Raw genomic sequence first — 20,744 nt, 5'->3', positions numbered from 1 at the left:
CGCTCTCTTACAAAGAAAGGGTTGGCCTCTTGGACCTTACAGACTCTCTGGCACTACCAGACAGGTCGCTACTCTTTAGTGCCTAAGTCTGCCCACAGGCCGCTCTGTCCATTGGAAGCCCTCTGCTAGCCTTAGAATCCAGAGCACCAGATAATAGCCCTATAGGCCCGACTCAAATCACTGAGCTCTCAGTTATCCAACAATTTAAGCTGTAGCCAAGTTGCCAAATTTCCCTGCAGGGACTTCCCTTGTGCCCAGGAAATCACAAGGCCAGACCTTTCTCCAAAAAAATATTTTTTTAAATAACCAGCCACATATAAAAGCAATCCGTTATTAGTCCCAGATCCATTCCTGGACACTGTGTAACCAGACATCTTCAAAGACCCTTCGAGCTTCTGCAGAGTCCTTTTGGTTCTAAGTCAGGGATAAAAGCTTGGATTCGAACCCATGTCTTTTGATTCCGAGGTTTTTTTTGCCCGTGCCCCGCGGCAATAAAACCTTTCATTGTTTTTATACCCAAACCACAGAGTGGTATGTGGTGAGCAGGGAACGGTTCTGGAGAGGAAAAACTGGGACATCCATGGCGTTAGCTTTCCAAGGTGCTACACGTGGATTTAGGGCCAAAAAGACTCAGCCCCGGCAGACGGACGGCACGGTAAAGCATCGCCATTGGCCATTCTTTGAGGAGCTGGCGGCAGTACTTCCAACTGCAGACCCCTCAGAAGTCAGCCCAACGGGGCTGCGGTATGGAGTACCTCTCCTCTTTGGGAGTACTTAGAGGTGACAGGCGACTGCACACCCTGCCCCCAAAGCCAGCGTTTTCGGGGGCTCCGAAGCCTCTGCTACCTTTTGTAAGTGTCCATAAAGGAGAGAAGGGGTCTTGGGGACCATCTTTCCCCCACCCCAATGCCTGTCACCCTGAGACCCGAATGCGCTGCCCGGCATTGGGGGCCACTTAGGCTTGTGGGAGCAAGCTACAGGCTCATTGTGTAAAGTGAAAGCAAAGAACGAAAAACTCCCTCACTGATTTCTAGGTCAATCTGCCCCAAGGATCGGATTTTTTCTTAGTGAGGTGACCTAGCATTTCGACATTCAAGGATGGTTGGCACCCCTTTCGCCAGCGCTGGGTGGAGGAGTCGTGCACAGGTGGGAGCACCCAAACTACGTCTCCCAGGCGGCTTCGCGACGCCTGCGCGGCATCCAGGGCCGCAAAGTCCGCTCGAGTCTGCTCAGTAGGTGAGAGCGTGCGCCCTAGAGTTCGAACTACATCTCCCAGGCGGCTTCGCGAACGCGCCTGCGCGGCGTTCAGAGCTGCGGATCCCGCGAGTCTGTGCAGTAGGCGGGAATGCGCGGGAGCATGCGGCCTGGAGCTCCCGAACTATATCTCCCAGGCGGCTTCGCGGTAGCGCCTGCGCAGCGTCCTGGGCCGCCGTGTCCACTGAATCTGAGAGATAGGCGGGAGTGGACCGGAACGTGCATTCGCCAGTTTCTGGGACCTTCGGGATCCGCCACAGCTGTCGCGATGCTTATGAAAGGGCGCTTCCCCATCCGGCGGACCCTGCAGTATCTGAAGCAAGGCGACATTGTGTTCAAGAACTCGGTCAAGGTTATGACCGTAAATTACAACACCCATGGGGAGCTGAGCGAGGGAGCCAGGTCAGTGAGCCTCGCGGGCCCCGGTGCAATCTTCCTACCCAACCTGGTCAGCCCGATCCTGATTCTGGGGATCCCTGCTGGGGGTGGTCTCTAGATGAGCTGAAACCCCACGTAGGGAAGGTGATGAGGAACCCCGAGTTTTGGCTCATCCATAGAGCCTGCTGCTGCAGGGCTTTAGCCCCAGTAGGGGCTTCATAAATGCTTGCTGTCGGCTAGGTTATTCCTCCCAAAACACAGTTCTATCGTGCTGTTCCTGCCACTCGAGCCCTCAGACTTTCCCATCGCCTCCTAAGTGAGGTTCCGTGGTAGAAATTAAATCTGGCATTCAAGGTCTCCAAGTGAGCCCCTGGATTGCTTTCACTGCCTCTATAGACTTCCTGTACACTTGCTGTTTACAGTTCTTTGCTTTGCTTCTCTTGTCTGTGCCTAGAAAGCTTTCCTTGAGTGCCCCACCTCCTTTGTGGTCACTGATCCCCACAGGTTTGGGTCTTCTCCAGAAGGCAGTTTTGAGCCAGGTCTTTGACTTAAGAAGCCATTTGCTATGCTGGAAAGGCCCTTAGGCAGAGCTGGGGGCCTAGCAGGCCTTGAAGAACCTGGACCTGAGAACCTGTGTTGGGGTGTGACTTCATGCTGAGAAATTCAAGTTTAACATTAATGCAGAGTTGTGAAATGAATAATATGGAAATGGGTTCGAGTGAGCATTTAGTGTGTGTGTGTCTGTGTGTGTGTGTGTGAATGGTTTGTCAACCCTGGTAGGGGGAGGGAGAAAACCTGTATCATGGAACCATGGCAAATTTTTTAAAAGAAAAGGAAAAAAAGGGATTCTGGTAGAAGTCATAGCTTGTGTTGGAATGACAGAGGGACACCCTAGAAAACAACTGCCTCTTGAAGGTTGTTTTTCTGCATCCAAAAAAGGACTAGATGTGGAGATCAAGGTCTTGGATTTGAGGAGTTTTTTCCATTGCTTACAACCTCTCTTGTCTTGGAGAAGTGCCTTCCCAACCACTCTGTGCCTCTGCTCCCTCATCGGTAAAGAAGGCTAGCAGCAATGCAATGATCAAGAACAATTTGGAGGGATTTATGAGAAAGAACACTATCCAATTTGTAAGGGGAGAAAGGGAGTAATTTTAAAAGGGTTGGACTGGATTATTTAAGAGTGTGTTTGACAGGAATTTAATTTATTCCAAAGAAATTTATTTACAAAATGTAGAGTGAAGTAAGAAATCAGAGAGAGGATAAGTTAAGATATCTTAAGTCTCTCTCAAGAGGTAAGTCTCTCCTGAGGTTAGTTTTTTTCAGAAAATAAAGCAGTTAAGAGTCCGCTTTTCACTCACCACATGTCAGTTCAAAGGAAGAGATTTTAGAACAGCCTCACCAGGAACAGGGTATCAGGTCCAACTTCCATTCCAAAGAATGAATAATTGTCTCCAGTCTCCACTTCCAAAGAATGAAGATCTGTCCCTCACAGGAAGTGACAGCTCCTTTTTAAAGACACTTCTTTTTGCGTCAATTCCTGTGTCTTCCCCTAATTTTATGTCTACCAATCACAGTTGAAGTATTGCTTTAAGACTGCCCAGGGGCAGTTAGTTTAATTCTGATTCATCACCCACTATTGTACATGTGGGTCACAAAGAAAGAACTGTGGGAGCAGCAACACAAAAGAAAAACAACTGCTTAATCACATAGGTCGATGGGGATATGATTGGGGATGTAGATTATAAATGATCGCCCTAGTGCAAACATCAACAATATGGAAATAGATTTTGATCAAGGATACATGTAAAACCAAGTGGAATTGTGTGTCAACTAAAGCGGGGGAGAGGTGGGAGAACATGACTCTCATAACCAAAGAAAATTATTCTAAATCGACTAATTAAATAAAATTTTCAAAAACTAAAAATAAACTCAAGTTCCTTGGCTCAGAAGCCAGTGCTTTGGCCTCTACCAAGTCACCAATGTCTGCAATAAGCTCACTCTTGAATGGACTACAGACAGGACCCAGACAAGGTACCCTAGAAAAATGTGTGGAGGGAGAAAATGCTTCCTGTTCCCAGTAGCTGCTGTAGCTGTCAACTCTGATCCAAGTGCTCATCCACTGCTGCCACAGGGAACTTGGATTTTGATTGCCTGGTGCAGTGAGCCCAGTTGTCAATGGAAATTCTGAAACGTGGACCTGATCCAGTGTACCTCGACCACATTGTACTTTTATCCTGCTAAAACCCACAAAGCTGAGAGGACAAGAGTCACTCACTGCTCCCTGATGTCTCTAGAATATAAAAAAGGGAGAGGAATAGCCCTGATGTCACAGGGTAATGCTTGGAGCCTTATTATCCACCCTGCAGCACCCAGAGCATAAGGCCAGGTAGCTTGGGGCAGAAACCTTCCCTAAGTGCTTAGTGTTGGAATGTCGGGTCTTTTTATCAGCCAGCCTCAATTTACCCATGTGTAAAATGGAGACAATAAGCCTAAGTAAGTTGTTGCAGATGGTCCACTGGATGTCTCTGTTGTGCCTCCAGTAAATTCTTTACTGGTTTTATTTTTTTCCCCTTTGTAGGAAATTTGTGTTTTTCAACATTCCTCAGATTCAATACAAAAATCCCTGGGTGCAGATCATGATGTTCAAGAATATGACACCATCGCCGTTTCTGCGGTTTTATTTAGGTGAGTCAGCAGGCCTGACTGCCCCACCGTCTCCTACTGGTCAGCTGTAGACATTCTTGCAGCAGAACTAGAGCTCAGGTTTAGCATGAGAAGCTTTTCCTACAGTAGCTACAAGCACATTAAGGCTTTGATTTTTAAAAATACCAAACAGGGGCACCTAGGTATTTCAGTGGATTGAGCCCCAGGCCTGAAAGCAGGAGATCCTAGATTCAAATCTGACCTCAGACCCTTCCTAATTGGATGACCCTGGACAAGTCACTTAACCCCCATTGCCTAGCCTTTACCACTCTTCTGCCTTTGAACCAATACAGAGTATTGATTCTAAGGTGGAAGGTGAAGGTTTTTTCTTAAAAAACCTGACATTGGAAAGTCAATAGGCCCAAGCTATTAATTCTGCCTCTGCCCTAATTCATTGAACCAGTGATCCTCTGATAGTTCTTTATCACCAGGCTGAGCCTAATGCCACTTTCTTTTTTTAAACACTTACCTTGTCTTTGAATCATACTGTGTATCGATTCCAAGGCAGAAGAGCAGTAAGGGCTGGGCAATGGGGATGAAGTGACTTGCCCAGGGTCACACAGCCAGAAAGGGTGCTCTGATTGCCTAACTTCTAAGATACTTAATAAATGTTTGAATTGAATCTGTAAAGGGAAGCTAGCTTAGAGTGGTTTTATGAGGCTCAAATCACCATGAATGGGGGTAGTGCTCCTCCAAGGACCAGCTTTCTTCAACAAGTGAGAAAACTAACTTACATCCCTTCCTAGTCATTGTCCCAACCCCTGCCTCAAGCGTGTTTCCCACAGGCTCCTGTTGGCCTTCCCTTGCACCCTTCCTTTGGTGTCTTGGTCCCAACACATTGTAACCAGATCAGAGTCTTGAGGAGATGTCGTGGCAGGACCCGTTCTGTGCTTCTCGTTCCCTAGATTCTGGTGAGCAGGTCCTGGTGGATGTGGAGGACAAGAGCAACTTGGAGATCATGCAGCACGTCAAGAAGATCTTGGGCAAGAATGAGTAAGTTGCGGGTGCCTGGCCAGTGGCCCTCGCTTCCCTTTCTCCTCTTGAGAGAAAAAGCCAGACAGGCGAGTGGTTGGTGTGTGGAGGGAGAACAGGATTCCCTTTGGGTGGTCCCATTAGCTCCAAGGTCTGGGCCTAGCTGCCATCTTTCCCTAAGCACCAGGAGTAAAGGGGAGAAGAAGGCCCCCAGGTATGGTGGTGGCTGCCAGATCTTCCTTGACAGGCAGCAGTAAAGGTCCTAGTGAACCCCGATAGCACCTAGAGTTTGCTGTGGGTTTTATGGGTGTTGTCCCATTTGGGAATCAAGAAGCCTGCGCCTTGTCAGTCAGCTTTGTTGCCCAAGTGTTTTTTAAAACCACTAGGGCCTGCGATACTGCTTGTCATCTAAAAAACTGGATCCAGGGCATGGTGGTGGGCCACAGCCATGTCATCAAAACCATGACATCATCAAGTGAAGGCATGTTTAACAGGAGACCATCATGCTTTTTTCCACCTTTATTTTTAGCAAAAATATGACTCCCTTTCAGAACATTTTCAAGAAATAACTGCTTCTAACACACTTTTGCTGAATCCTGAATCCTGCTTAGAATCAGAGGCTCCTTTCGGAATAGATCTACCACCCTGGACGCAGTTCCCTCCTTAGTGGGTTTTAGGGTTTTCTACATGAGCACTGAAAGAGGAAAGAGGAAGTTAGCTGGTGGCATGATGCCACGGTTTCTCTAATCCAGATGAGATAGCTTCCACTTAATTCATTTTAATTTTTCTTCTCCTATCAGCTTTTTCTAGCAAGGGGTGAGTGGCTTGATTTGCATACAGTACCGATTTTACAAATGGCTTTTAAGTTGAACAGAATGCCTCAATGATAAGCAGAGGTTTTGTTAACATGGACTTCAACCAGTTTCCTCATAGGCACTGTCAGCATTTAGGGAAGGAGAGTTCCAGGAAACGACATTGGGTGAAGGAGCTGCTTAGGGAAGGAAAAATACTTGCTATCACCATTAGTATTCATCCCTGTAAGCCTCAGGATTTTATGTGAGGATTTCTAGATCTTCTCCCTCAGGTTGACATGACTTGGGGCAACAGAAATTGGTTTTTGCATTGCCTATAAGGAAAGTAAATGTGGCAGATGATTCGGTGTTCCTTATAACCAGGGGTAGGCCTCTACTCATCACCTGTTCTGGGGAAAGGCAAGAATTGCCTTTCTTCAGTGATAAAAGTCATCGGCCTTTCTCTGAGGGGGGTGAAGAACGACTCCTGCACCAGATCAGGTGTTGCTAGCAATAGAGCCTAGGTCGAGAACTTCTCTTCCAGCTCTACCAACCCTAGAAACTTGGGTCCATGGATGGTGACAGAGTTATAGCACAAAGAAAAGTATCCAGATAAGAGGATTCTTACCTTCTTTTTGTTATTGGCGCAGTGGAAAACTGTCTTCACTATATTTCACTGGGACTCATTGCCTTTGTTCTTTGATAGGGAAGTCCTCAAGAGAGAGGAGCTAGAGAAAAAGAAGCTTTCTCACCCAGCTCATTTTGGACCCAAAAAATACTGCCTGCGGGAATGCATCTGTGAAGTGGAGGGACAGGTCCCCTGCCCAGCCATTGTGCCTTTGCCCAAAGAGATGACTGGCAAGTACAAAGCCACTCTGAAAGCCAATGCTCAAGACTGAGGCTCCACGGTGGAGGCTTCCGGGACCTGGGATATGAGAGCCAGTGCTGGAAGCCAAAGGCCTGAAAGAGCAAGTGATGGAGAGACATGTGCTCATGTGGTGTCAGCGGCCAGTAAGCTCCGGCGCTACTTCGTATTCAGAAGGGCCCTGACACAAAGTTGGGAGTACAAGAAGACAAGGTGTGCCGGGGGGGGAGGGAGGGAGCTACAGGAAAAGACTGAAGTTTGCTAATAAAAAACACTTATTGACTCTAAAATGTGGTTTCCTAGTTCTGTAAGACGAGGGAACACAAGTGTTTTCTAGGGAGTGAAAATGGAAGACTGGGCCTAGAGTTGGTGTCATTGGATCTTGCCTGTCGAGAAGCCTCCATTCCCCTGGATTCCAAGTCTTATTCCTTCTCCCCGTGTTCTTCACGCCTTATGAGGACAAATATCCTCAGGATTGAGGGCTGCAAGAGGTGCTCCCGGGGTGGCTACGCCTGGGGTTTATCAGCATTTATGGGACGACAGCATACGGTTGTGGGGATGCTTTGGCTAGTGTCGGAATTTCAAAGTGAATTTAATTTTCTTCTGATGGTTAATTGAACTTCATTTACTTGTCACATGCTTTTCAAAGCTTATCAGGTTCTCCTTCACTGTAAAGCATTAAAACCTGGAAATATGCAGTCAATTTGTAAGACTTTGTATAGGATGACTGGACATGGCCTGCTGTTCCAAGACCAATGGAAGCCTGATTCCAGCTTCACTAGCCAGATGTGTCACCTGGGCTGCATCTGCCACATAAGTGAACTACTTTAAGGCCCTCCCCAATCACTGGGAATCTGTTTTGAAGCCTCAGCAATGATAGATCTTCCATTCTGCTTATCTTCCTCAAATCAAACCATGACAGCTAGGTGTGTAGTGGGGAGTCAGGAAGACTTGAGTTCAAATCTAGCCTTCAGCACTAACTAGCTCTGTGGTGCTGCATGCTTCATTTGTATGTATTGACCAGTCGTGCTGATTTTTTTAAGTTCTCTGGTATGGCTCTCCAAGGAAGGGGCACCATTGATTCAAACTGAATTGAAACATTTTCATTTTTAAGTTGTAGAAGGTGGGCACAAATTACTTTCTTAGTGTAGCAAAACTATCTCCCAGGCAGCCCAAAATTAACAAAGATGTCAGAGTGGAAAGTTCTGACTCGCTTGGCTCCCGAGGTGGCAGGATTGGAGCCCAAAGCTCCTGACTCCTGGCTGAGAATCCTTTCCATTTGTACCAAACTGCTTGTTCTCATTTTCCCAACGTGGTCCCTGGTTACTCCCCACCGCAATTCTTTAAAGGGTGGTTTAGTTCATTCGTTTAACTTAAAACACACAAGCACTCAAATTTGTTACTTTATTTTTTTTACGTTTCAGTACAAGGATGTAGCGTAGTGCATGCAAATGTACAAATCTCTAGGTTATTTTTTGGATGAGGTGGCTTATTCAGCTATCAGTCTGTATCCCAGTATGGCCCAGTAGAAACAAATGAACTTCCAGCTTTTGAGATCAGTTTACCTTAATGCCAAGACAACTAGCCTAACCACACGGACCACAATGATGCAGACTTACAAGGTACATGTTAGTGTCTGAGCAAAAATATACTGAGCTACATGTTCAGTAAATATGGTTGATTAGTGTATTCGACAGGACAACTCCAAGGCATAAGGCAGAGAAATCCCAACTGTCTGATGGATGAAACCAAAATGTGTCTAACACATTCTCCAGGCTTAAGAAGAGAAGATAAAAAGAAGCAAGCAAACCCCTCTGGCTCCACACAGCTCAAACCTCTGGTTAGAGATGAAACTGCCCTGGCTCAGACAGCTTACAAAGGGGTGGAACATCCACATGGAGGAAAGGGCTTAAAGCTAGTTCCCAATCCCTGGCCTTATCACCCTTCGACCTTGTGCTGGCCTAGGGGGAGGGGAGGAGTAATGGATAGGGAGAGGGATCAATCACACAGAACACCCCTCTATTCCTATCGTACGGGTATGGTTCCAGAAGAATTCAGCTTTGGGATAATATAGTTCCTCAACTATATTATTTATTAACATTCAGTAAACTCAGTCTAAAACATTCCCTATAAATGTCTCCTGGTGCTCTTAGAAGTTTAGAGGCAGCTGCCAGTGACCAATTTAAAGGGTAAATTTAGTCAATTACTTATAATATAAATTAGCCAACTAAAGCAGCCCTCTCATAGGAAAAACAGCATCTCTAACTGTAAAGGAAAGAGGCATTTAGTTCTTGAATTTTCTGTGAAGAAACTCTCCCGCTCTGTCACAAGGAAATGATATTGTGGGATGGGGCAGCACTTCACTTGAAGATCCTGCCTGGCAATGCCAACACCCTAAACCTAAGTACTCAAAAAGGCCCTTTGAGAATGTTTGCTGGACTTTGGCTCTGCCCACAATGCAACTAATATACAATTGAAATCCAATTAACACAGTAAGTTACTCAGCTGTCGCTTTGTTCCCTAAACCACTTAATTATATTTGTGTTGTTCACCCTTCCCACCCCCCATACATACATCCTACACATGTACATACATACACACACTCACATCTTTTCTTCATTAATAAATCAGAATCACAATGCAAAAAGTGCCTTTTCCTCCCAATTCTAACCCTTTTCATTGGCCAGTAGGGCCAAAATGTGCTGAACTGCACAGCAGTCTGAACAGCTTCAATAAATGCTATCTTATTCCCCAAAGAGATTCCATGATAGAAACGGTAAAGAGCGCCACTTAAAAGAGAAAAGTGCCTTTTGTCATCTTTTGCAAAGAACCAAACACTGCAGAGCGGCAAGGGGTGCATGATCAGCAACAAGTTCTACTTAAATTGGAATGTGGTGATCACTCGGGTTCTTGACAAAGCTCTGTTAAGTTCTTTAGGTTCTGTTCTCAAGAACTGTGCCCACCACCAAGAAGTAAATTAAATATTCTACCTTCTAGCCTTGAAATGAGCCCTGTGGCAAAAGTTAAATAACGCAGCTGTGTTGTGCTTTAAAACATCCAACTCCTGTCATACCAAAAGCAGTTTGACATTGTTTTCATCTGCCTCGCTAAGCTGAAGGAGGAATGCATGGAGCTGATCAATCTTTCCCAAAAGACATCTGAACTTTTCCTCCACTTTAAGAAAATATTCCTTTTCCCATGAAGGCTAGAAGAGGCCTAAGTCTGAAGAGTGGTTTTTCCAAAGTTCCATGGCACGGATTCCTGAAGAATACACCTCATCATTTTATCAGCCACTACCTATGAAGTTGGGGGGGTGAGGGGGGAGGTAGTTTTCCCAAATGGTGCTTGTGAACCAATTGACCTCTCCTGCCTTCAAACACTGGCAGCCAACTGTTGTTGGAGGCTGGATCAACTTGCTAACATGAGATGGGCAAGCTGTACTGGGTTCAGAAGTAGGAATTTCAACATTCCATTGCTCACTCTTCCTTCCTACCTGCCCCCCTCCCCAAATACTTCCATCAAATCTTCTAAAGAGAACTGATGAAAGGTCTAATTTCTGTCTCTAGTATCATGTTTCTACAGAGTAAACAAGTACAAAGTTGGACACAGGCTATAGTGCTAAGGAATCTGGCCTGCTCTTAAACAGCTGGGCTCTGGTAAGCTACACAACAGAAGATTCCCACTGAGATCAGAGGCCTGTGCCTAGGCACACCAAGGTTTGCTCTTGGTTTAGTGGAAGGTCCATTTTTAAGGCTGCCCCATAATACTGCATAATGATGAAAAGAGAAGTGACAGAACTGCCCCATAACCTTAACTAGTTCTACTCTAGCCCCCACAGACCTACATAGCATTTAGTTAATTCTGTGGTGACTATTTAAAATCCCTTCTTAAAAGGAAAAAGACAAAAACAGGAAAACAGTAACTGAATACTTATTCTCCTGTTCGTGTGCCCCTTTTTATTTAGTGGAAATACCTCAGTAAAAGTGCATAGCATCAAATTGCAGATTCCCTCTCCTAACTTTGTGCACCTTAATTCAACCCTGCTGGAAGCCCCACTATCCACCCCTCCCACCGTGCTCCTGCTGGCAGGCACCCCCATGCTCGCTCCCATCAGTTGGCCTTCTCTTTTTGCTTGACTAGCGTGCGCTTCAGCTCTTTCAAGTTCTCAGTCAGCACTTCCACCTCATCCAAGCGGCCACACTGCTTAGCATCAAAAATGTACGCCTTGATATTGTCGATCTGCTGGAGAAGCAGCTCTTCCTCTATGAGCTCTTCCCCATCAGGCTCGCTGTCTTCCATATCAAAGGGATTGGTGGAGGCTGGCTCCTCAAAAGGGTTGCCAGGATGGGGAGGGCTGGAATGCTTTGGATAAGGAAGCTGCTCATCCTCTTCAAAGGGGTTCAGAAGAGGCCCATTGGCATCACCCACAGGTTCATCCTCCTCATCTTCAAAGGGATTATATTCTTTTTTAACACTGGCAACAGCTGAGGGAGGTGAGCAACCTCCGTGAGAAACATCTTCAGCAAATGGATTAGTGAGGCCTTCATCTCCAGGACTAGAGACCTCTTCTTCTTCAAAGGGGTTCAAGGAAACTACCTCATTCTGCTGTAGGATCTCCTGAGCTATTGTGGAAAACACAGGTTTCTCCTTATTTGGCTCCTGGCCTGAGCTGGGAGAAGGACTCTTAAGAACAGCATTATGTCGGACCAACGAAGGGCCCAGGTCCAAAATGTGTGCCGTCTGGCTTGGAGAGTCAATCCCAGACTCCCAATGGAAGAGCTTGTCTTTGAAGTCTAGAGAGTGAGTCCGTGTGTGCTGAGAAGTGGCCTGGGCCTGCTCCCTCTGCCACTCTTTCTCCCGAAGAACCTGTAGCTGCTCCCTCTGGAGGTCTTCCTCTTCTGCCTGTCTTCTGGACAGCTCAATGGCCTTCTCTGTCTGCTGCTGGTCATACTCATCCTGCAGCTGGCGCAGGTTCTCCTGCAGCGTGCGGACTTCATCCACCCGGCTAGCGGCCTGGGCCTGCTTGATGAAGGAGGTGATGTTGTGGATCTGTTGCAGGAGGGGGTCTGCCTCCTCACTCTGACCTGGCCCGCTGGACATGGGAAGCCAGCCCTCAGCTTTCCTCACAGTTCCCTTCTGGACCAAAGTTTCTTCTCCATTCACTGCACATCGAGAAACCAATTCTTTCTGCCTCTCTTCTGATCGCCGCTGTAACTCTAGAGCAGCCTAAAAGGTCCAAATGCAGAAAACAGTCAGTCTAGTACCAGAGGGAGTCCCCATGGGATATCACACACTAGACTACACCTCAGAGGTTTTACTAGTTCGACAGTCTAAGATGTTTCATATAAGCGAATCACAGTAATGTCTCTAAAGAAAATTCTGGTTCTGGGGGAGGAGAAAAATGACCACATTTATCCTGCTGTATTTCTAGGGTCTGGGAAAGAAAAGGTAGAAAACAGGGCCAGGCCAAACAAACAAACAAACAAACAAAGAAGACACACAAATTGGAAAGCATGAAAACAAAGAGTGAGCTCAAGTGCTTCCCTACGTGTGTGAGGCAGAACACTAAACTGCACATGCCAACCTAAGGCTTCACCTGTCTTTCCATGATAAGTTTTCTTTCAATTTCTTGTTTCCTTTTCTTTTTCAAGTCTTCATACTGTTCTTTGGTTGGCAGTGACATCAAACCAAGTAACTTTTCCTGAAAAGAATCACAGATTCCTCTGAAATAAAATTATTTGGTTGAACATAAATACTTAAATGACCTCCTTTGGACTGTACAGAGAATTCAAAAGCATTTTAATCTCAACAGAAATAAAACATCTAACCCTTAAATCTTAACTTCCAAATAGGGGAGTCATTTCCTTATAAAACCATACAAAAGTTATTTCTCTCCCAAAAAGCTTTTTGAAATAAATTATTAAAATTCAACACTTCACTTAGAATTAAGAATTTTTTGTCAGTGAACTCTCCACAGAATAAAGTATTTGTCTCAGAAGCAGCAGCTACACTGATGAAGAAACATTTAGCAGTAAATGCCTGAACCCAGCTTTGCCAAGAGTTGAATCTTACCTGAACAAAAAGTGTAGCTGAATATCTTATCATTCTCTGGAGCTGCAAAGCTCTGGGGTGTGGCTGAGGGTCCTGATTCAAACCAAGTGTCAAAATCTTCTTACTGAATTAAAACAAATGCATCAATGTAATATGCTTTACCATCAATGAAAACACAATGGCAGCTTATTGAGGATGTGGAGGAGGGAACTAATAATGACATCAGACATTTCACATTTGGAAAACAATGCCAGACCTCTAGACCCCACTCCCCCTCCCACACACACCCCTATGGAGTTGTTACTGTCCCAATTCTCCCACTGGATAGCTGTGCCCCTCCATACCTCAAAACCCCAAGCCATCATTCATAAGCCAAAAAACACTCTAAAAAACACAAATGAACCAAACTCAAATGGAAGCTGCCAGGCCAGGAAAGCAAAAAAGTATTTATCTTCCCTTGTAAGTGCATGTTTCCAATATACAAACACCAGAAACGTGTTTTCTTTCATTGGCCTTTATTATAGTGTTTAAGTAAAAGCAGAATGCTGTCCACGCAAACCAGCTTCTAAATTATGTCCTAACAGCCTTATTTTCAGTACCTCCCTCCAAGTGGGGCTTACCTTAAAGCATCTATTAACTCATACATTTTCTGCACTTCTACTCGGAGGTCATTAGCATGTTCTAGGCTGTAGGTTGTCTCTCCAGCACTGAGGAGGAAGCATACATTCATCTGTATTAGGTCACATCTTGTCAACAAAAAAATTACATTAAAAAATCAAGGGATAATGACAACAAAATGAACCACAGCAAGGATAATTTCAAGGTGAAAGTTTCAATCTTTTCTATATAAGGCAGCATTTATTTCTTTGCTGAAAAGGAAATAAATGACTAATTATTTTAGAAATAAGCCTTCAGTTTATAATCCCTAACATAATACACTCCCAATTTCATAGATGGGAAAAACCGAGTCCTAGAAAAGTCAAGTAAATTTTCTGAGGGCTTATACCAAGTAACATAAAGCACAGCTAAGAGGCTATCCAGCCTAGAAACAGAAACCTAATCAGGGTAATACAAATTCTAGGCATTGCCCATGCTATTAGTAAGAAATAATATGGTACACTGAAAAGAGTGCTGGGACTGGCAACAGGACCCCTGGTTAAAATCCTGGTTGGCAATAACTAGTGGTGCAATCATGGATAAGTCATAAGTCACTTAATGTTTAAGTCTCTTTTTCTAATATATAAAACAGACAATCCTACCAGCACTATTTTCACAGTGTTGTTGTGAAAAAATGATTCTGTAAGGCTTTAAAAGGTGGGGAGGAAGGGGGCAGAGTCAAGATGGCGGCTTAGAAGCAGCAAAAGTTCAGACCTCTGAAAACCCTTCCTTACCAATCACAAACTGAAAGCTCCCAGTGGACTGAAATTCAAACTTAACAACAGGACAGAGGCAGGGAACCCTCCTTCTGGACTCAATTCAAAAGTTATGCCCCCCACCCCAAAAAGCCAGAATCCGAGAACACTCAGGTCTAAGGGGAAGGCAGAAGGAAGGTCCCAGGACAGCCCCCTCCCCCCAACCCAGAGCGCTGAGCCCCCAGCAGCAGTGGAAACCTTTGGGTGGGCAAAGGTGCTGGTCTGAAGGGTGTATCTTGAGAGCAACCTGGGCCAGGCTCAGAGCATCCAACACAGGTGGCAGGGAAGCAGCCAGAGAGAGACCAAAGAGCCTGCAGCCCTGTGGCTAGGTCCTTCAATCTGGCTCCAGTCTCACTGAAGGTTTTTGACTCTGGGCACATCCAGACCAACCCAGCTAAACCTAATCCCATCAGGAGTCCTCAGAGCTCAGATTGGCCAGGACCCCTTCCCCCCTAGAGTGCAGGGCCTCCGGCAAGGACAGGAACCTCTGGGTGGGCAAAGGCACTGGTGTACTTTGAGGACAATACTGTGCCAGGTTCAGAGAGTGGAATGCAGACAGGAGAGAAACATCTGGAGAGAACTGGAGAGAGCCTGAGTGGCTCCAGCCTTCCAGGAGTCTTCGTCTCAGAGCACATACAGCCCAACCCAGTTGAACTTAATCCGATCAAAAGCCTCCAGAGGACAGGGAAGCCAACATTCCTCCCCCAGAGACTGTACCAAGAGATCTGACAAACCTCCAAGAGGGGAGACTGACAGCCCCAAAACCAAAACAAAATGAGAAGAACAAGAGCATAGACAAATACGGGGAGCAAAGAAGGGGTAAACACAAGCAAACAATAGAAAAAGAAGAAAGAAATTACAATAGACAGTTTCTGTACAGGTAGCGAGCAAAGAGCGAATGAAACAGAGGGAGAGGGATAAGAAAAGGAAAAATCAGAAATCCCAGCAAATTGGATACAGGCTTTGGAAGAACTCAAAATGCAATTCAAAACATAATTAAGAGAGGCTGAAGACAATTGTGAAAAGAACTTAAAAACTAAGACAAATCATCTGGAAACAGAAAATAGTGTCTTGAAAGTCAAAATCAACCAGCTGGAAAATGAGGCAAAGGAGATGAAAGATGAGGTAAAGAAGATGAAAGATGAGAAAAACGAGATGAAAGATGAGGTAAAGAGGATGAAAGATGACCTCCAAAGAAAATCAGACCAGAAGGAAAAGGATGACCAAAAAGCCAGGGATGAAATCCAGTCTTTAAGAACCAGAATACAACAACTAGAATTAAGTGACCTCACAAGGCAGCAGGACACTATAAAACAAAACCAAAAGAATGAAAAAATTGAGGAAAATAGGAAACATCTCATTCACAAAACAGAGGATTTAGAAAATCGTTCAAGAAGAGACAATTTAAGAATCATTGGTCTACCAGAAGACCATGACAAAAGAAAAAGCCTGGACATTATCTACAGGAAATTATTAAAGAAAACTGCCCTGATATCCTAGAACAAGAAGGAAAAGTGGAGATTGAAAGAATCCACAGATCACCTCCTGTATTTAATCCCCAACTGACAACACCCAGGAATGTTATAGCCAAATTCAAGAACTATCAGACCAAACAAAAGATATTACAAGCTGCCAAAAAGAAGTCAGTCAGATACCACGGAACCACCGTGAGGATAACGCAGGATCTGGCTGCATCCATACTGAAAAACTGAAAGGCATGGAATATATCCCGAAAAGCATGGGAACTAGGTCTACAACCAAGAATCAACTACCCAGCAAAACTGACTATATTCTTACAGGGGAAAGTATGATCATTCAACAAAGTAGAAGAATTCCAAGATTTCTTAAAGAAAGGACCAGACCTGAACAGAAAATTTGATGTCCAAGCACAGAACTCAAGAGAATCATCAAAAGGTAATTTAAAAAGAGGGAAAAAAGAAAAACAAAACAAAAAACATTTTTTTAAGAGACTCAATAAGTTAAGATGATATGTATCCCTATAAGAAAAGAGGTCATTGGTAACTCTTAAAAAATGTTGTTATTACCTGGGCAGCAAAAAGAAGTACACTTAGAGGGAACAGTGACAAACTGTATAGGATGAAAGGACAAGACATAAATAGGTATATAGACATGTGTATGCATATATATACATATATATTTATAACTAGAGCTAAAAAATAGGTTAATATTAAAAGAAATGGGAAAAGAAACAAATGGGGGTAAATTTATATGTCACAAAGAAACTCATGGTGGGAGGGGGGAGAACATCAATATACTGGAAGGGTAAAGAGATCAAACATAGGAAATACTCAAATCTAACATGCTTTCAAATTGACCCAAAGAGGGAAGAACAATCCAATCCATTGGGGAAGAGAATAAATTTGCGCCCTATAGGGGAGTAGAAGGGTAACAAATGAACTTGTGGGGAGGGAAGCAGTACAAGGGAGGGAAGGGATGGGGGGTTAATTTTAGAAAGACTATAGGGAAAATAAGGGGGGGGGTAAGAAGGGAGGGCGTTAGAAAGGGAAGTAAAATAGGGGTGGGAACTAGGGGGACTAATTAAAAACAAACATTGGTGTAGAAGGAAATAGTGAAAAAAGAAAAGGCAGGACTGGGAGTAGAAATCAAAATGCTGGGAAATACACAGCTAGTAATCATAACTGTAATAATTAAAATAGTTAAAGCCATAAATTCTGATAGATACAAGAGTGGGTGAGTAAATTGTGACCGCAGAAAATATGTTTCACTACAGTGTCTTGGTTTCTAAATCAAATATATAAGGTGGTCTCCAGGGAAATATTCCCAATTATTCAATATACCCAAGTCAACTGGGTTTTATAGAGATTTTAATTAATAATACAATGAGTAATTAAAGGAAAGAGAGAAAAAGGAAATAAGTATGAAGGGCCTTAAGCCAACATGGCCTAGACCTGAATCTTAAGAGAGAGAGAGATCTGTCAGTCTTTTATCACTCACCACAAGATTTTTCTTAAGCAAGGATGTCTGGGGAATAGAGTCTCCCCAGAGGGAGTTCCAGACAGAGTCAGCCTCCCAAGGGACTTCTTCTCAAGAGATCTTCAAAGGGCCTCCTCCAAAAGGATCTATCTCCAAGCATCCAAGGATCTCCAAGCCTCCCTTGCTCCAGAGATTCCTTTTCTTATATAGGGGTTTTTTTCCTATGTCACCTCCCCTAAGTTCTTCCATCTACCAATCACCGTAGATGTTTTATAAAAGACAGCCCATCTGAATTCCAGCTAAGTTGACTAATCCCCTCAGTAAGTCTGAACCAGAGAAAACACAGCTAAGTCGACTAATCTCATTAAGAGAAAACCTGCCCTACCTTTTTAGGTACCTAGCATCCCATTGTATCAATTCTAAAAAACAGGCATGGCTCAAAGAACTCCTTGCCTTATAATAAGCATGGTTCCACGTACTTTCATTTTTCCCAAGGAGTTTTCTCCCTTAAAGCAGTCTTAAGTACGGATGGAGTAGAGGTCCTCCCATAGCAAGGAGTTTTCTCCCCTAAAGCAGTCTTAAGTACGGGTGGAGTAGAGGTCCCCCATTTCTGATCCTGGCGAGTTCTCACATAAAAATGGGGAATGTTTCCAGTAGGGAATTTGTTCCAAAGGAGGATTTCTCAATGTGGAAATTTTTTAACATTCACAAGTCTGAGAAATTTCAAGATTTACATAACTCTGAATGTGAATGGAATGAACTCACCCATGAAATGCAAGCAAATAGCAAAGTAGATTAGAATCCAAAACCCTACCATATGCTGTCTACAAGAAACACACATGCATAGGGTGAAAGTAAGAGGGTGGAGCCAAATCTATTGGGCATCAACTGATAAAAAAAAGGCAGGAGTCACAATCATGATATCCAACAAAGCCAAAGTAAAAATGAATCTAGTCAAAAGAGATAGGGAAGGTAATTACATCCTGATAAAAGACAGTATAGACAATGAGGAAATATCTGTACTCAACATGTATGCACCAAATGGCATAGCATCCAAATTTCTAAAGGAGAAACTAGAGGAGCTCAAGGATGAAATAGACAGAAAAACTATACTAGTGGGAGACCTGAACCTTCCTAGATCCAAACTAGATAAATCAAACCAAAAAATAAATAAGAAAGAGGTGAGAGAAGTGAATGAAATCTTAGAAAGATTAGAGTTAGTAGACATGTGTAGAAAAATAAATAGGGACAAAAAAGAATATACCTTCTTTTGAGCAGCACATGGTACATTCACAAAAATTGATCATGTATTAGGGCATAAAAACATTGCAAACAAGTGCAAAAGAGCAGAAATAATAAATGCAAATTTCTCAGATCACAATGCAATGAAAATAATAATTAGTAAGGGAACATGGAGAGGTAAATCAAAATTTAATTGGAAATTAAACAATACGATTCTCCAAAACCAGTTAGTTAAAGAACAAACTATAGAAACAATTAATAACTTCACTGAAGAAAATGACAATGATGAGACATCCTTTCAAAACCTATGGGATGTAGCCAAAGCAGTACTCAGGGGGAAATTTATATCCTTGAGTTCATATATTAACAAATTAAGAAGGGCAGAGGTCAATGAATTGGGCATGCAAATTAAAAAATTAGAAAGCGAACAAATTAAAAATCCTCAGATGAAGACTAAATTAGAGATCCTAAAACTCAAAGGAGAAATCAATAAAATTGAAAGTCAAAGAACTATTGATTTAATAAATAAGACTAGAAGCTGGTATTTTGAATAAACAAATAAAATAGACAAAGTACTAGTCAGTCTAATTAAAAAAAGGAAAGAAAAAAACAAAATTGACAATATCCAAGATGAAAAAGGAGACCTCACCTCTAATGAAGAGGAAATTAAGGCAATCATTAAAAACTGCTAAGCCCAATTATATGGCAACAAATATGGCAATCTAGGTGATATGGATCAATACTTACAAAAATATAAATTGCCTAGACTAAAAGAGGAAGAAATAAATTACCTAAACAACCCCATATCAGAAAAAGAAATTGAACAAGCCATCAAAGAACTCCCTAAGAAAAAATCCCCAGGGCCTGATGTATTCACAAATGAATTCTATCAAACATTCAAAGAACAACTAATCCCAATATTAAACAAACTATTTGACTGAATAAGCCAAGAAGGAGTTCTACCAAATTCAATTTACAACACAAATATAGTACTGATCCCAAAGCCAGGCAGGCCAAAAACAGAGAAAGAAAACTATAGACCAATCTCCCTAATGAATATAGATGCAAAAATCTTAAATAGGATACTAGCAAAAAGACTCCAGCAAGTTATCACAAGGGTTATCCACTATGACCAGGCAGGATTCATACCACAAATGCAAGGATGGTTCAATATTAGGAAAACCATCCACATAATTGACCATATTAACAAACAAACCATCAAAAATCACATGATTATCTCAATAGATGCAGAAAAAGCCTTTGATAAAATACAATACCCGTTACTATTGAAAACACTAGAAAGTATAGGAATAGAAGGGCCTTTCCTAAAAATAATAAATAGTATATATCTAAAACCATCAGCAAACATCATCTGCAATGAGGATAAACTAGAAGCCTTCCCAATAAGATCAGGAGTAAAACAAGGATGCCCATTATCACATCTATTATTTGACATTGTACTAGAAACACTAGCAATAGCAATTAGAGAAGAAAAAGAAATTGAAAGTATTAAAATTGGCAATGAGGAGACCAAGCTATCACTCTTTGAGGATGATATCATGGTTTACTTAAAGAATCCTAGAGAATCAACCAAAAAGTTACTCTAAATAATCAACAACTTTAGCAAAGTTGCAGGATACAAAATAAACCCATATATGTCATCAGCTTTTCTATATATCTCCAACACAGCTCAGCAGCAAAAGGTAGAAAGAGAAATCCCATTCAAAATTACCTTAGACAAAATAAAATACTTAGGAATCTATCTCCTGAGACAAACACAGGAACTATATGAGCACAACTACAAAACACTCTCCACACAGTTAAAACTAGATCTAAACAATTGGAAAAACATTGATTGCTCATGGATTGGGTGAGCTAACATAATAAAAATGACAATCCTACCCAAATTAATTTACTTATTTAGTGCCATACCCATTGAACTACCAAAAAACTTCTTTACTGAATAAGAAAAAACCATAACTAAGTTCATTTGGAAGAACAAAAGATCAAGGATATCCAGGGAAATCATGAAAAAAAAAATACAAAGGAAGGAGGACTTGCAGTCCCAGATCTCAAACTATACCATAAAGCAGTGGTCATCAAAACAATTTGGTACTGGCT

At 43.0% G+C, this 20,744-nt stretch overlaps 2 protein-coding genes across 7 annotated transcripts in view; one reads left to right on the top strand and one right to left on the bottom strand.

The window, feature by feature from the left end:
- Positions 1-1,337: 1,337 nt before the first annotated feature.
- MRPS25 (mitochondrial ribosomal protein S25) lies at positions 1,338-7,661 on the top strand. Its single transcript, XM_001376549.5, has 4 exons — positions 1,338-1,656; positions 4,211-4,317; positions 5,241-5,328; positions 6,805-7,661. The coding sequence occupies exons 1-4, from the start codon at positions 1,346-1,348 to the stop codon at positions 6,995-6,997; spliced, it is 699 nt and encodes a 232-aa protein (XP_001376586.4). The 5' UTR covers positions 1,338-1,345; the 3' UTR covers positions 6,998-7,661.
- RBSN (rabenosyn, RAB effector) overlaps positions 5,238-20,744 on the bottom strand; it is a 42,588-nt gene continuing 27,081 nt past the window's right edge. For all 6 annotated transcript variants that reach the window (XM_007500263.3, XM_056804699.1, XM_056804700.1 and 3 more), the window contains exons 9-12: positions 13,635-13,721; positions 13,036-13,138; positions 12,560-12,664; positions 5,238-12,189 (exon numbers count right to left, since the gene is read on the bottom strand). In XM_007500263.3, coding sequence (XP_007500325.1) covers positions 11,074-12,189; positions 12,560-12,664; positions 13,036-13,138; positions 13,635-13,721 — 1,411 coding nt within the window. In that variant the 3' untranslated portion in view covers positions 5,238-11,073. The remainder of the gene's footprint in view (positions 12,190-12,559; positions 12,665-13,035; positions 13,139-13,634; positions 13,722-20,744) is intronic.

The sequence above is a fragment of the Monodelphis domestica genome, chromosome 7, assembly GCF_027887165.1.
Source record: "Monodelphis domestica isolate mMonDom1 chromosome 7, mMonDom1.pri, whole genome shotgun sequence".
Classification (NCBI taxonomy): Eukaryota; Metazoa; Chordata; class Mammalia; order Didelphimorphia; family Didelphidae; genus Monodelphis; species Monodelphis domestica.
Note: the sequence above shows the minus strand (reverse complement) of the source record. Positions and strands in the feature narration are given on the sequence as shown.